The sequence below is a fragment of the Anabrus simplex genome, chromosome 7, assembly GCF_040414725.1.
Source record: "Anabrus simplex isolate iqAnaSimp1 chromosome 7, ASM4041472v1, whole genome shotgun sequence".
NCBI lineage: Eukaryota > Metazoa > Arthropoda > Insecta > Orthoptera > Tettigoniidae > Anabrus > Anabrus simplex.
The window spans coordinates 289244803-289262794 of NC_090271.1; the positions used below are offsets into that span (position 1 = coordinate 289244803).

At 42.1% G+C, this 17992-nt stretch overlaps 1 protein-coding gene across 2 annotated transcripts in view; it reads left to right on the forward strand.

The window, feature by feature from the left end:
• The window catches only part of LOC136877573 (uncharacterized), a 1365998-nt gene that overhangs the window by 951112 nt on the left and 396894 nt on the right, over positions 1–17992 (forward strand). For both annotated transcript variants that reach the window (XM_067151725.2, XM_067151726.2), the window contains one exon: positions 965–1544. In XM_067151725.2, coding sequence (XP_067007826.2) covers positions 965–1544 — 580 coding nt within the window. The remainder of the gene's footprint in view (positions 1–964; positions 1545–17992) is intronic.

Here is a 17992-nt window from a genome sequence, read left to right on the forward strand (position 1 = left end):
TTAGAGATATTATAAAAATGAAACCTGTGCCATCTTTAAATGTTTCTGTATGAATATAGTTACCAAATTTACTGAAAACATAAATGGAAATTTTAATTTTGGTGAGATATACAGATTCTTTGTTTTTTTATGTTCTTAATACAGTATGCACGCCATAGCTGGTGGGACCTAGTGTTACAGTGCACTATGTCTTCTGGTATAGGCTAGAGCAATTTTGTTACTTTCATTGACCTGTCTCAGTCTTATCCTTGGCTTTGACAATGTGAAAGTGACTGAGGTATGAGCAATGCTAATAATGCCATTCCTTATTCAGCCAGTCCCTGTTATGAATGGTGAGAAAATGTTGCTCACAGGGTCGGTTGATGCATGCATTTCAGTGGGCTTGGCAGACTGATATGTAATAGCAATCTCTTTCTTGGTGAGGAAAGCAACGGGAAACTACCTCACTCCTCATTTCCCTATTACGCCTTTTCAGTGATGCCTATGCCATCTATAACAGCTGATGACAGAGCTGTTGAGGATCCAACCAGCCTTAGGGCTGAGGACTTAACATACATTCATACACTATGCACCATAAAAATTGATTTCAATAAACATGTTCATGTTATCAAACCGCTAGAAGATTAAAAAAAAAAAAAAAAAACTCTAAATGATTTTAATACTTGAGTGAAATATTTTGTGTCGCACTGCACGGATGAGTAAAAGCATGTTCTGCCTGCCAGACAGCTATGAATTTACCTTTCTACTTCATCCGTTGAGTTGTAAATGGTACTGCTCTAAAAATCAAACTTTTATTTTTGTAAAATCTATTTGAAAGTAAAAAATGTTTGTCACTATAGCTTTTGTTTGTGGAACCCCCCCCATCCCACCAAATCCTACCCCCTCCAAAAAAAATCCTGGGTATGGCCTTGACACTCTGTATCATTTGATTTTTAATTCAAAAATATTTAAATTTCTTTACCAGATTCCTTCAGAAAGAAGGACGCTACCTTCTGAGCTTCCTGGTCCTCTACGCCGAAGAACATTCCAGAAGCGATCAGCTCAGTCACCAAGGGAGGAAACGTTACAAACAAGTTGTTCGCTTCCCGAGACTCCAATCTTTGCCAGAGGATGTGATATTCCTCGTACTCCTCATCGTCGAGCACCAGACGTACCTAGTGTGGCTCGAACTGCTCCACGTCCAGGTGGGCTTGCCACTGGCGGGTACCGTCGTACTGCAACTTCGGCTGGACATGGTACTACGGTGGGACTCGGCTCTGGAGGATTAGGACAGGCGCTAGTGGGAGCAGAATTACTGCGACTGGCGGGTGGTCCTGGAAGAGGCTGGTACCCTCGACATAGACAACAGAATCGTCCAGCTTCCATCGAACGCCTGGATCGATTAGCACCTGGCCATAGTCCTGGACACACCACACCTGGTGGGCCATGGGATACACGAGATACACGAAAACCTCTGACATTGCCTCCAAACCTCTCACCCAAATTCTTCCATCGTTCTCCTAGAGAAGCTCTCCGTAGAGTCACCAGTCTTCTCATCAGGAAAGGTAGGTAGAATTTGCTTTCAGCATGCTAACTTGTCTGAAATATTTAGTTATTTCAATTTTGTTTTATACTGTGTAGGTGTAAACTAAAATTGATGTCAAGAAGATCATTAGTGAATTTCTCTTTTTTTCTTGTATGTTTGTGAAGCAGTTAAAAATGTTACCAAAAATTCAGATTTAGTCACTTGTGTCTCCATGTATAGTTTACTGATTATTTTTTGTTTATTCATAGAAAACAGGTAATATAGCATGTACCTGTGAAGCGCTTCAATACGTTTGCTACTAGTGTGTTTCAGCTGTTATACATGCACATGGTGCATATTCTTTCTTCTTATTGAACCTAAAACAGACCTTTTTCTCTACATGGGTTTGCTTGGATAGATGAATAACAAATACACTGAGCCATCAGCTTTTTTAAAATCTTTTTTTTTTTTTTTTTTATTCAGTGCTTCAGATATATTTTAACAGTAGATCGTGCATCATGTGAGGCTTTAGAGGTTTTTGGCTAGATCAGTCAGCAATATTTCAGTTTACTTTGGATAATTCACCATAGTTTCTCCTTATCCAGTTGCAGCGAAGTTGAAATGAATGAAGTTCTCTTCCATTTTTCTCTACTTCTCCACCATTCTTCATCCAGTATCATGTTCCAGTCATGTCCAAAGTGCTATTGTTAACCAAGTCCATTCGGTTTATCTTGGCCTCTCTTTCATCTCATTTGTAATTCCATAGTTTGTTTTGCTATTCTGCCTTCATTTAATATGTTTAAACAACTTTACGTTCATGGTTGTTAATATAATTGTAATGGCTGATAACCAACTTAAGAGGATGATGACTTTTACCTACCTCAAATATATTATTAACCTTTTCAGTAACAAATTTTATTTTATTTTTTCACCGTTATGCATGCCATCCTGGATTTTTCTGGACATTTTAGCAGTGGCTGAAATGAACTAAGTAGTTGAAAACATATTGCAAATATTTACAAAGTTAGTGAATAATCATGGAAGAAAAACATTAATAATATTGTTCTTACACCAAAACTGTTTGATCTGTTTCCACAGATTCATTCAGTGCAAGTTGTAAGTCTAAGAGGCACCAGTTGGTACTATATTCATTATTTAGATGACATTAATGGTTTTAATAGTGATTTACATAAAACATATTGAAGGTCATTAATTTATCCATTGCCTAATCCATTACACAAGAAGTGCATCGATAGTAAAAATGTTACCACATAATGTGGCTGATAATACGCCAGTGAAAAAAAAAATATACAAACACCAAGAAGGGGTTGTGCTAGATTAACGAACATTGGTAGGCATGTTTATACGTCTGAAAGATGACGTTGATTCAAATTTCCCGCAAATCGACCTGTTGTGCTGGCATTCATGAACAGCATTCCCAGGGGTGTTTTCCAACGGGATAATTGCATGCCCCCATGTCGCTGTTGTAACCCAACGTGCCCTACAGAGTGTTGACATGTTACCTTGGCCTGCTCAATCCCTCGATCTATCCCCTATCGAACACATATAGGACATCATTGGACGATAACTCCAGCATCGTCCACAACCAGCATTAACGTCCCTGTATTGACCGACCAAATGCAACAGGCATGGAACTCCATCCCACAAGCTGACATCCAGCACCTGTACTACACAATGCATGCATGTTTGTATGCCTGCATTCAACAGTTAGGCAATTACACCAGTTATTAATGGACCAGCACGGCACATTTGTGGTGGCTTTTCTCATGTGGATATTAACCTGGAATACCTATATAGTTGGTCCGTTATTGGACATTATAAATTTTCCAGCTAACTCATTCCTGGTTGCCAGCGTTTTGCCCCAGTGTGCTAAATTGGGCTCATCAGTTGGTAAACAGCACACTCACCAAGACACAAGGCTAGTGCATACCGCGGAGGCCACTGCGTAGGCTACTTGGAGCCACAGGCAGTGCCAATGCACTATGAGAGACTTTGTCCCATTTTCAAAAACAAAATTTGCATAAATAGAAAATACCTGGTCGAAGGAGTCTGGAGAATCTTCTGCATTAAAACTGTCTATGATTGATTTATTTTATTTTATTCCAATATCCATGTTGACGAAATATCAAATTGTTACTTATACCCCACTTTTTCTCTTATTTCTAGACTCTATACACTGGAACAATAGACAAATTCCAACACATTCTGTACGAATAGCATAAATTGTCATCTGAGAAGAGTTTCATGTCAACATTTAAAGTTAACCTTAATGGAATATATCAGCATTATAGACAATGCCTGCAATTTAAATCACCATTATACTTGATTTTATTTTTAAATGTGCATGTTTCACACAGATTATAAGATTCGTGCTCATAGATACTATTAACTCCAACAATTGCAAAGCTAAAGACTTCATTCATTTAAAAAATTATATCTGCAAATAATGATTTTAAGTGTTTTTAACGTGATTGTTATATTTGTGATGGTAAGTTAAGTTTTTCAAGGAACTGGAGATGTCTCCTACTGGAGACAAAACAGGTACTCTCTAAAAATAATGAAGAATGCATAATGATATAAGAAGTGCTGAATAGGACCTTTTAACTTGACAGTTGCATGAAACTGTCTATCGAGAGACTGGCCCAATCACCAGCACAATGAAGAAGAAAAGAATGTCATATTTCTTTCACATCTTGAGACTGCCGGGGAACAGCATTTTACAACAACTGATTATGAGAAATCTTGGAAAGAAGACAGGAGGATAATGTATCAAAATATTCAACAAGATCTCAAAGCAATTGTACTCTAGATACCAGGTGTAGGTAGCAAAAATAAAATTACACACCCTTCTTAAGACTCAGCCAACGGCCGTAGCCGTGTTGAAACACCGGATCTCGTGAGATCTCCGAAGTTAAGCAACATTGGGCGTGGTCAGGAGTTGGATGGGTTGCCACGTGCTGTTGGTGGGGGGTAAGGGAATGGAGGAGCGGAAAGGAGCTGCCCACCCTACCGCACATAAACTCCAGCTCAGGAATACCTCTGCGGAGGTCCGGACCTGCCTTCGGGCAGAATAACCCTTACCTTACCTTAAGACTCAGAAATTTTCAGCAGAAATTACACATAGAAGGGTTATAGAGATTTCAGCCAATTGTGACAATTACAATTATAATGAATGAAAATGAACAAGAACTAAACAAAAAATCTTCAAAGAAAAAGTGTACATGGAACAACTGAAGTGTTTATTATAATAAACTAATAATAATAATAATAATAATAATAATAATAATAATAATAATAATAATAATAATAATAATATCTAATTAGGGGAAGATTATATGTGGGATAGGATAAAGTGGAAAATACTTGTCAGAAACATTGACCCTGCTTGAAGCAGGATGATGAAGAAGTAGAATAATAATATCTGCATAAACTTTATCTGTAATTCCACTTCTTTACTCATCATCATCATCATCTGTTTACCCTCCAGGTTCGGTTTATCCCTCGGACTTAGCGAGGGATCCCACCTCTACCGCCTCAAGGGCAGTGTCCTGGAGCTTCAGACTCTTGGTCGGGGGATACAACTGGGGAGTATGACCACTACCTCGCCCAGGTGGCCTCACCTACTATGCTGAACAGGGGCCTTGTGGAGGGATGGGAAGATTGGAAGGAATAGGCAAGGAAGAGGGACTTTTCAAATTTCGTGGCAGAGCCGGGAATCGAACCCGGGCCTCCGGGGGTGGCAGCTAATCACGCTAACCACTACACCACAGAGGCGGACTTCTTTACTCATACCATTCATAATTCTATAATCTTTATCGCCTGATCTAAATAGCGTATAACTTGCGTTGTGTTAAGCTAAGAAAGTTTTTCCACGTTCGACATTTTACATTTTCCACATTTCATATATGGAATATTGTTACATAGAGACAAAGAAAATGCTACGGAGCTAGGTTAAATTGTGTAACCTACTGTGTTATGTTTCCAGTATCACTGCATGTTCGTAAAAATGGGATGCATAAGGAACTATTGAAGTTCAAATTCGGCGCTCTTTTTATGTCTCAAAGAATATTTCACACTTTATATCCGAGCTCCGTGAAATAATGTCCATTACGCAATCAATAGCGTCGTTCAAAAATGTGAACGGTTGGATTGAGGAATGCGCGTTCCCAAGAAGTACAGAATTATTCCACAAGTTGCGCTTGCTCCTGTACATGCTTTAACCACGCGGACGGCTTTTGAATAGTGCTGCTCTCTTGAAGAGACGCGTGAAGACACGTCAACGTTTGATAATCGACCTCGGCATGGCAATGCATTGGAAAGCAAGAAGCGTTTTGTGGGGTGTGGCTGGCTGATGAAGGTAGCCGGCCATGACTAGGCTAAGAAGCTGAGAGATGAGATTTGGGCCATGGCAAGCCACCTGCCATAGTGCAAACTTTATTATGTGATGCAACGTTATATAATGCGCTTGGAACTGATTTATCTTGACGCGTCATACAACGTACAGTATAGCTTGCCATTTTAGGTAGAGAAGTGGTCGCCAGCTGACGGTGACAATGCAAGAAAGTATACGTTTACATCAATTTCACTTTCACATTGAGTGGCAAATGCTAGTTAATTGGAGAATTTAGCGTTACAGTAACGCAGTGCTAGTTCTATGTACCGTATGATTATGAATAGGGCCTACAATGATTTTCCGTCTAGTAATTAGTTCAACTCTGTTACAATCACGTGAGGTTAACTACTAGCAGCTGTTCAGTTCTGCTCACTTGAGGGCATGTAAGCTAGTCTAACCCACTGCCTCATATGACGTCAATGCTGGAATGACTTATCAGAGTAGAATGATAAATATGTGTTTTGTTAGATGGATGAAGTGTAATATAGGTAGTCACTAGAATTGACGTTTTACGCCGGCTGGATATACCCTCTTGGATCAATCCTATCCTGATGCATTTCGGATTTGCATTGAATTCTGTGGGGCTGTGGATAAGACTATTTTTCCTCTCTGCTCATCTTATCACAGTTGGCTTCTAAACTATAGCTTGGTAATGTTGCACTGTTTCTAGGTGAAGTGGTTATTAAAACATGGAGGATTTTTTTCAGGATACCGTAATATTAACTATTCTTCTATAGATAATATTAATGGAAGATGCTTTTAGATGTACCGGGACCATAAGATTTTAATTACCATTGCCTCTTTCGACTCAATATATTGAACGAACCATTATATGAGATCAAAGAACGTCGACAAATAGACTAAATGTTCAAGTCGTTAGAATTATGTCCGTATTAATATTGGTTTAATATAATTCGTGGTGATTCTTTGAAGTAAGTAGTAATTTTCATTCGGCTGATAGGAGGCTACAATGTTGCTAGTGATATCGAAAACAGCAATCACCCGTTGATCCCTGTGTTCTGTCGCAATGCGGCGTACGATTCACTTGTATAGTGTTCCCGCTAGTCTAAAGTCGACGAAAATATTGTGCTTATTATATGAGCTAGCTGATGTACCCGTGCTTCGCTACGGGATTCTCAGAAAGACAGTCTTTTGTGATTTTCCTAACTGAAGTCAACTTAGGCCATTACAAAATCGTCAGTAGGAATGTAGCAATTAAAAGCAATGTTATATAAAATACTCGATCAAATGAAAGAAAGATCCCACATTTTCTCACTTTTAACGAACAGTATTACGGTGCCGATCTAACATTCCAAAGTTCCAGTGCTGGAATGACCAGACCTCTGACAGCTGTGAACACTCCTCTGCCATTATTCCGTTAAATATTCACACTGCTCATTTCAGTAAGTGCCTCAGAGTAGGGATCTGTGTCGATGCGACGTAAAGCAAATTCAAACAAAAAATACTCTGTATACAGCAGTAATCCCATCTATCGGAGATGAGTGGCAACAGAGACACAAAGCACATCACAACTAACAATGGTCAATGTAATGTTATTGTTGATCAATGTTATGATCTTTCTGTATCGTAGGCCTTCACATTTTGTTTTCTTTCGACTCTGTAATGTTAGGGCGTCTTACAAAATTAATTATAGCGTCGACTGTAGTTCCTTATTCCCCAACTTGACACAGCGATTTTCGTTAAATTCTGTTTACCCATTTTCTCGTAACTCGGCCATGATATGGACTTAGCAACAAAAATCCAAATTCATGAATATTTCTTGTTATCATAGCCGGTAAGGTAAAAATGTGTAAGACATAAATGATCGGAAATTTAATACTATATAACTTTAGTTATGTATTATTGTCGATAGGACCACTAATAACACAAATATTTGAGAATAAAATGTTAGGCCTTCCCCTAAACTGCCATTTAACTTAGCGTGAATAAAATTATTTATGGCCTAGATTGTTGCGATTTATTTCCCCCGACTTTGCATACCGATTTTCATTAAATTTTAGTCCTTCCCCTAAACTACCATTTTTCGCAGCGTGAATAAGATTATTTATGGCCTAGATTGTAGCGACTTATTCCCGGACTTTACATACCGATTTTCGATAAGATAGGACCATTAATGACATAAATATTTGAGAATTAAATTTTAGGCCTTCCCCTAAACTACCATTTCCCTCAGCGTGAATAAGATTATTCATGGCCTAGATTGTAGCGACTTAATCCCGAACTTCACATACCGATTTTTATTAAATTCTCTTCAGCCAATTTCTCGTGATGCGTGTACTTACATGCCTACAGACAGGCAGAAATTACGGAAAATTAAAAAGTGCATTTCCTTTTTACTATGGTCACACCGATACAGAAATACCATCCTTTTTAAATTCTGAGCAATGTACAGACAAAACTCTTATTTTATATATATAGATAGATAGATTACAAGTAGGCTTATGAAGCTCCCTATCTCATAACACTAATGTGCTAAGGTGTCATACTTACATCACTGCTTACCAAGGGAGCTCATTCACATGTAATCCACTTCAGACTGAACTGTTGAACATTATACCGATTTCGATTACAATGGTGACAAGCTTAATGACAGAACTCCTTGACATTGGACCTTCACTAGATTAGGTTCAATCGTTACTTTTTTATGTCGGTTCCATAGACTATTGCCGCATAATGCAGTTTAGTTCAAATAATGTTATTTCCACAAGGAACTAATCTACATACTTGTATGTGCTATTGAGGCCATAGCTCACGTGAATGCCTTTGCTGGCAGGACGTTGTGTTTACGGTGCACTATGTCTTCTGGTATGGGCTAGAGCAATATTGTTACTTTCATTGATCTGTCTCCGCTTTATCCTTGGCTTTGACAAGATGAAAGTGACTGAGGTATGAGTGATGCTAGTAATGCCATTCCTTATGCAGCCAGTCCCTGCTATGAATGGTGTGAAAATGTTGCTCATAGGGTCAGTTGGTGCATGCATTTCAGTGGGCTTGGCAGACTGATATGTAATAGCAACGGCTGGCTCGGTGAGGAAAGCAACGGGAAACTACCTCACTCCTCGTTTCCCTAGTACGCCTCTTCAGTGATGCCTAGGCCATTTATGACAGCTGATGGCGGAGCTGTTGAGGATCCAACCAGCCTTCGGGCTGAGGACTAAACATACATACATACATACAGCTCACGTGAAATATGTAATTTACTGTTATGGGGACGTGCAGTAGTGGCGACTAAGAGGAGCGAGGCGGGGGCACTCATAACCATGTGCAGAGATCTGTATCCTTTATTTACAATCCCATTTATGTGATTATTCCAATGAAGATCTTTCCTTATATTAACACCTAGGTACTTACACTGATCCCCAAAAGAAACTTTCACCCCATCAACACAGTAGTTAAAACTGATATGACTTTTCCTGTTTGTGAAACTCACAACCTGACTTTTAACCCCGTTTATGATCATAGCGTTGCCAACTGCCCATCTCATAACATTATCGAGGTCATTTTGCAATTTATTACTCTATACAGAATAACATCATCCGCAAAAAGCCTTATCTCTGATTCCACTTATTTACTCATACCATTTATATATATAAACATAAATATTGATGTTGCCAACGTTAGGCAGTGGTTGGGAAGATTTGGGGGTAAGGAGATGATCTGTTCGACTAAGTGGTATATTCCGAGCTGTCAATGGAGAAATGGCATGGAATGACATTAGTAGACGAATAAGCCTGAGAGGAGCTTTTAAAAGTGGCAAACGCCGTAATATGAAGACGGAAAGCAAGATGACAAATTGGGGCAAATATTCATTTATGGTTTAAAGAGTAAGGGATTGGAACAATTTATCAAAGGGAATCTTCGTTAAATTTTCAAATTCTTTGAAATAATTTAAGAAAAGACTAGGACAACAATTTATAGGGAATGTGCCACGTGGATGACTGTCCTAAATGCAGATCAATTATGATTGATTGATTGATTGATTGATTGATTGATTGATTGATTGATTGATTGATTGATTGATTGATTGATTGATTGATTGGCCATACCGAAATATCTTCATTAAGGTGCATGGTTTATTACCGTATTCTGAATTATTTATAGTGTGGATTAGTTACTCTTCTACTGCAAATTGTACATAAGGGAGTTTTTTTAGCACCAATACGTTCTGAACACCTTGTTCGTTTATACCAGAACGGGCACAAAAATCACAAAAGAATAATTTGGGGAATGTTCCGCTGCAGCGCACCAGAATCTATATCACTATAACTATAATGTACCAAACCAAACCAAACCCCATGGCACTACAGGTAAAGGCTTCCACCATTGTTAACCACGGCACGTGATGGAGTAGAGTGGTTAGCTCTACGCCCGGCCGCCTTTGCCCCCAGGAATTAACCTGGTACTCATTTTTAGTGTAGGCTGAGTGAACCTCAGGGCCATTTGTACCTCCGGAAGTGGAAATCTCGTTTCTTAAATTTTACGACTTCCTGACGGGGATTCGAACCCACGTCCTTCCGGGCGAACCGAGCACGCCTTTACCGCCTCGGCCAGGCAGCCCCCTCTAAGAATGTACATGTGTTTGAAATCATTACAGTTTTGAGCTTGTATTCGGAAGATACTGGGTTCGAATCCCACTGTCGGCAGCCCTGAAGATGGTTTCCCATTTTGACACCAGGCAGGCAAATGGTGGGGCTGTACCGTAATTAAGGCCACGGTCGCTTCCTTCCCATTCCTAGCCATTTCCTATCCCAACGTCGCCACAAGTCGGCCTATCCTTGTCGGTGCGATGTAAATCCAATTTTTTTAAAAGCAAAGTGAAATAATTAACCGTGGGCCCGTAAACCATCTTTCTCTTCTCCGTGCACTAGTAGAGGCTGGTCTTTCATCAGTTTCAGATCGAACTGTTTGATCATTGATGTTGCCTCATCCTGTTTTCCTATCAATTGCCAGGATGTCAACTCTACGATTAGGCCCGCTTTCGTTGGTTGCAACGCTGTAGAGTTCGTCGTAGACCTCGGAAGTTTTTAATGGCAAAAGCTAACACTATCTTACTCCTAATTAGATGATGCCTAGTATTCCTTAGGAGATCCTCATACTGGCAGGAGCGAAGAACGGGTGTTGTCTTGACTCCTTTCATGGAAAAGCCTCACAGAGGCTAGGCTATCCAGCAGTCTAACGGCATCCCGCCATTCGAATCTACTAAGTCCTTGTCTAGAGTCGAGCCACTTGATTGTCGATGATCATTCTTTATTTAAAGCCGAAGGCGTGATTTCTCTGCTGGCACCACTTTGATGCGCATTGATGATTCCCGAAGATATCGCTATGCTTTGAGGATTAAGCCAATCTGATTAAAGTGCTCAGTTGCCATGTTCGTGAGATTTATGGCGGCGTCTCTACTCTTTGCAATTATTATGACTGTTATAATAGTTACATATAAGAGAAATAGAAGGGACTTGCAAACGATTGTGAACACTGATATGAACCAACTGCTGTAAAGTGATTCATATGTGAATCTACAGTCATGTTCAGAGCGTTGATTAGGGGGAGAATACATTACATTTTTATTCCATTTTAGCTGGATAAAACTAGGAATTATAGCAATTTGTGAAAGTTCTGTTGTCTTATCAGCTAATTCTGCCTGCTGTCATTTCTTGATGGATACAGTACTTTTGCATCCATCTCTTGGCACAGGCCAGAGCAAAGTGTAGCTTCCACTGTAGTCCCAGTCTCATCCATGGCTGTGACAATATGGAAGCTGCTGGGGTCTGGGTGGTGCTGATTAATGACATTCAGAGCACAACCAGTGTGTCTGAGTGTCATGAAAGGTGTTGCTCATTGCTCATAGGGTTAGTTGTGTTACAATAGCACTGCCTGGCCCAGTGAGGAAAGCAATGGCAAACTACCTCACTCCTCATCTTACCTAGTACGCCTCATTTTGGTACTGCCATTGGTTGTTGTGGTTTCACTATAACTGCATAGCCTTAGGTGATGCTATTTGAGGATCCAACCAGCCTCTGGGCTGATGACCTAACAGACATCAGCTAATTCTTTACTTTATTTTCTTTAATTATTAACAAAATTATTAGCGGATATACGCACAAAATGTCGTTCGTCGCGGCTAACCGATTTGTATAGCGCCACAGCAAGTGGCTTTGCATGTGCTGTGTGGAAGGGTAGCAGGGGTATATTTTTACCAAAGTCATGGACACTGAGGTATGATTCACCTCCTTGCCGCACGCATTTGTCAGTCTGGCAGTCTCTTTAATGTATATTAGTTGCTTAGTGTGTAGTCAAATACTAATTGATTTTTAATTGTATAATCACGTCGTACTTTTATTTAATTGTAATAAGTGTGTAATATTGTTCCTTTGGTGAAAGTTTCATTGTATAGTATTGAATCAAAATCTCAAGTAACTATTATTACTGCACATAAGTTGGTAAAATGTCAACCTTTACCACTCTGACGAAATTCGCTCGCAGAACATTATGTAGCCTTTTTTTCTCAGTTTTGAAGTTTAACTCCAGCCGATGCACAGAGTCGATAATAACATTGTTCTACTAAGCACAAATTCTAAACTCGTTATGAACGAATGATAGCTTTCCATTTGAGAAGATAAAGCATCTTCAATTTATTTCGATTAGAATTTTCATGACGTTATACACAATATATGATTATTTTGTTATAGCCAGGATGCGGTCAACGCGCTTGAAATTCTTCAAATCTCGGAAATAGTTATACTTTACGTAGTTGCAAGAAAGCGTTATCGTGCTAATTACTCCTATCCTTCTATCAGGATAGATATTTTTATGTGTAGAATATCTATTAAAAAATCCGATTCAAATTTTCGTACAATATTCCGACAGGTATGATGGAGCATCGGATATGGTTTGATTAGCCACATCGTGATCTTTAGGCTCCATCATTACTTTTATCCCAGACCGACCGACAAAGGTTATGCGGGGTAAGTGGTGTGGAAAGTAAGCATGGCTGCTGCGCATGCGCCAATCTCAAGTATCAAGGGCTGACAATAAACATCGGTTCCGTCCGCGGTGATTCTTAAGAACTAAGGCGCTGCTGTGAAGTTTCGAACTGGTAGTGCAATTGTGCTTTAGTTACACCTGTGTTGTAAGTACTGCATAATGAATAGCTTAATGATGAACTCGCATCTCTTTCAGAGAGCTCCCACTGTTTTTCATGACTAATGTTTTTAGCTTAGTGTACTATATGTTACTCGCGACATAGCTACAAGCTGCCGCGACTTCTCGTGAGACGCAAATAGAAACTAGGACCTCTTACTTGTACAAAAATTGTATCCTGAAAGACAAAAACCTTTAACCTAGATAATGAGAATCTATATGGTTAACAATCCCTATTGATAAAAGTTAATATACTGGGTGGTCGGAAACAACGTGAACCGACTATTTGAGTGCTACAGGGTTGGTCATACTGATAAATAATTTTTAAACAATAATTCGATATTTCATTTTACCAACTTCTGAATTTAGCCGATCAGATCACTTCGCGGGTGAATTCAAAAGGACTTTGCGAAGTTATGCTAAATTTCCACGTGACTTAAAACCGGCTTGATAGCCATGCCGAGAAATCAATGTCGAACACAAACACACCATGGGTTTCAGCCGGTTTCACCGTAGCGTACTTGCTATGGTGTGATCCTGTCAGTGTTTTACGGGGGGCCCCGTAGCCTGCTCCCCCGCCGTGACCATCGACTCAATCTACATACCGGTAGCCTCCGGCATGCTATTAATTTCTAAGAAGAAAGATATAGCAGGGAAGAGTGGGAAGTGATACAAGGAGTATCTGCCGGTTTCCGAGTTAGACTCGCTACCTCGGCAAGAGTTTGTATTGGTTAGGTAGTGTTAAAGTGTGGTATTCAAGGGTCAGGGGAAAACCACATAGGCAGAAAGAGAAAGATCCTACATGTAAAACCTGACATCATGTGATAGCACATGCAAGGATGTGGGCTGGAAAGGTCCAGTGGTAGTGTTTGTTGAGAAGAGGTATCTTGCACCAGCCATCATCCGTCGTCTCGCCGTTCCAGCTGCCAGGGGATCAGTCCGTCTGGGCACTGCCGTGACTAGGACGGGCCTTGCTGGTTGCGGAGCCATGCGTCGAGTACCACTAGGGCCCGCCGCACAGCGCCACCTCCTTGGGGTCCCTCGTACCCAGTCTCCGATCCCGGAGAATGAGGCCAAGCCCGCCGAGGCGGGGGGCTCCTGGAACGGGGTGGGTCATGACGCCGAGCCTCCTTCCACTCTGCCCGCGCCATGGCCCGGTAGACAGGGCAACTACGATGGGAGGCCGGGTGGCCCCCCGCGCAGTTGGCGCACACCGGCGCCTCCTTAAGTGGTGCGCAGGCCGTGTAGTGGTGATCACCCCCACAACGGTTGCACTTCACTTGGAGCCCACGCCTCTCCTGCCGGTGACCCCACCTCAGACAGCGGAAACACTGCAAGAGCTGCTGAGGGGGGCGTTTCAATCTCACCTGACTGCCGCTACCCGCTGAGGTCCTCTCCTGATTTGCTCCTCGGTAGAATGCTGTCCTGGGAGCAGTCCTGGGTTGCAGCTGGGCGGCCCCGTCCTGGTGGGCCGGCGTTTTCTTCCCCTTGGTCCTGAGTCGGCGTCTTCTTCTTCCCGGGGATCTCTTCTCAGCTGGGGAAGAGGCCTCTTCCTGGTGGCCCTCCTCGCGACCTGGCGACCCCGGGGTAGCGGGTGGCTCCGCTGCGTCGCCGTCTTCTTCCTGGCGGCGGTGTCGTCGGTCGGTGCTTAACACTTGACTGCGTTCCCTGTCCTGTGGGGCGCACGTCGAGGTCTGCAGCTCGACAGACATCCTGGTAGGCTGGGCCTGGACAGCAACCTCAGAAAGCCAGGGGGCGTCCTTCTTCACTGCTGTGCTGCCGTCCACCGTCACGGGCGCTTTCCTGGTTTGCGCCCGGGTTACCGGCCCCACCTGGTGGGCCTGGGTCTGCGTCCACTTCGCCTTGGCCGGTGGTCGACGTTCCTGGTTGGCGGCCTTGTTGGTCTGCGTGTATTTCGTGAAGTACAGCGATCCAACTGGGGTCGCGCCGTCGTCGTCGATCCTCGGCTCCGTCTGGGTGGCTGCCTCCTCGTAGCCTGGGGCGTCCAGGTGCTCCCTGAGTCCTGGCAGCCGGGCAACCTGTAAAACGTTGGACGCCAGCTTCTCGTAGATCATGAAGCGGTTCGCGTCCCTAGGGCGGATGATGACCGCCCAGCCAGGGATCACCTCGCCGATGAGCTCCATGATCGACTCCTGTCCGATGGACTCCGCGATCGCAGTTAGGACATCGAGTATGCGGAGCGTCTCCCGGTAGGTGTCCTGCCCCCACCGGCAGTACACCATCACCGCCGGGAGTCTAACATCTGGGGCGGGGACGACCTTTGAGCTGAGCACCCTTTGTAGTCCCTCGATTGCTCCCTCGCAGTCGCAGTCCGCCGGTCTCTCCGCCATGATTGGCTTCGCCATCCTGGTCCTCCTGAAATAAAATCCTGAAAGAGAAAAGCGAGCACTGAGAAGTGCTCAGCTTAGACAAATGCTCCTTCGGATAAGTACTAATAAGTACAGTTGCCTGGCTTGCTCTTAGGAAGTACAGATCGCCTGGCGACGAGAGAGACAGCGGGGCGAGAGACACGTACGTGTTCTCGCTAGCACGGTCAAGCTCGTCCTCTGATCTTGTCAGTTCGTAGGTGTGTGTTTAAATACCTCCCTGATCGGTGCCTTCAAGCCAATCTTAATGCACGTGCATATTTAGTAACACCGCCCTACAAAGCCCATTTGAATTCGCCCGCGAAGCAATCTGATTGGCTGAGTTCGGCAGCTGATAACATGACAAGGGCGCGTTATATCGGATTATTTTTTTCAAATTATTTATCAGTATGACCACCACTTTAACGATCATATACATGGGTTCACGTTGTTTCCAACCACCTTGTATTTAAGAATACATCAGAGCTGAACGCAATCCAGCTGCTCTGGTGTGACTTAGGAAATACAGTAGAACTCGGTTATAACGACATCCAAGGGACCTGCAAAATTGTATCGTTATAAACGAGTGTCGTTGTAACCGAGATTCGTCTAGGGAGGTGGAAAATGAAAAATACAGTGACATAAACAATTAAGCTTCATCCACGTCACTCTGTTCAGTTTTCCGTAGTCGCTTAATTTTCGAACCACCCTTTTCTAATGCAGCAACAGTTTTATCCTTTCTGTTCCAAATCGTTTGGCCGAAGTCACGACACACGTCAGCTTTTTAAAATTCTATTCTCAATTTGGTGATTCACTTTAACTTTTTCTTCCAACGTTAAAACTGTTCTTTTAGTAGACATACTGCCTCAAAATGCGTGCACTTAGAGGAAACTTCTCCAGTCGAAACTGACCGCACGCAAGTATCGTTAATACCGCAAAAATTCGGGAGTTTTATAATGGGGTGGGGAATCTGCCTGCATTCCCGAGGTCTATGACAAAAAGGAACAGGAATATGTCCGTACCACAGAAAACATGACGTTATAGACGAGTTGTCGCTGAAACCGATGTCATTATAACAAAGTTCAACTGTATAATTAAAAACCGGTATCATTATCCTCTTCTGAATGAAAAGTGGTTTAACATTCCGTCGAACACTATCCGGATGTTGTATGATTCCACCTGTAGGCCAATGAAATGAAATGGCGTATAGCTTTTAGTGCCGGGAGTGTCCGAGGACATGTTCGGCTCGCCAGGTGCAGGTATTTCGATTTGACTCCCGTAGGCGACCTGCGCGTCGTGATGAGGATGAAATGATGATGAAGACGACACATACACCCAGTCCCCGTGCCAGAGAAATTAACCAATTATGGTTAAAATTCCCGACCCTGCCGGGAATCGAACCCGGGATCCTTGTGGCCAAAGGCCAGCACGCTAACCATTTAGCTATGGAGCTGGATTGTAGGCCAAAACAGACTATAGTAAGTGCCTAATGTGGTCGTACATTTTACTTGAAAATGTTCCTTTCCTTGATACTTCCTTTATTTTGTTTTCGCCTAATAATTCCTGTGAAGTTGAAGTGAAAGTATCGAAAGTCGGAGTGCACTGTCTTCGTGGAGACCGAGCGAATTAGCCGTGCGGTTAGAGGCGCGCAACTGTGAGCTTGCGTTCGGGAGATAGTGGGTTTGAATCCTACTGTCGGTAACCCTGAATATGGTTTTCCGTGGTTTCCCATTTTCACACCAGGCAAATGTTGCGCATGTACCTTAATTAAGACCACGGCCGATTCCTTCCCATTTCTAGCCCTTTCCTATCCCATCGTTACCATAACACCTGTCTGTGTCGGTGCGACGTAAAGCCAATTGTAAAAAAACGTGTCTTCATGGAGGCCGACTAGATTTTCTTCCCTTAAAAAAAATTACTTTGCATGTAATGTTTTAGGTTCAAATACCGCTTAGCTTTCAGTGCTCAGTAACGTTCCTTATAAACTGTTGGAATATATACGTTACTTTCAACACATGTTACCTTATTGACTATTGGTCAAACATCCACTGACAATGAATTGAAACAGTCTATAGAACGAACGTTGTATGTGATATGAATCCACAGTTCTCCACATGTCGTCTTGAAAATCGTTCGTGTGCATGTACAGAATAAAATAATATTAACTTAGTAGTGCGAATAAACTTGACGTGTGTGTTCGTATGGGTGGGGCAGGGCGGAGCCCTGACGTTTGGGAATAAGTTGTCCACTAACATAATATGAAATATTATATCGCCATCAGTTCTACTTGTTTCTCCTACGACTATCCCATTAAGCATTTAATTGTTAAACTTCTGCGGTATATTTGTTATTGTTATGTTATAGGGTTGAACATGGAATGCAGTAGTCTGCTCTCTGGGCGTAAGCGGGTTAGTTTTCCCTCGTGTATTTCCGGTGACCGTCGTTGAGTTCGACTACTACCGACGCTTTCTTTTAATTTCGCATTTGTTTGTAGCTTTTAATAAGCTTAGAAATGTGAATATATTTTCGAATGTTATTCTGTAGTTTTTA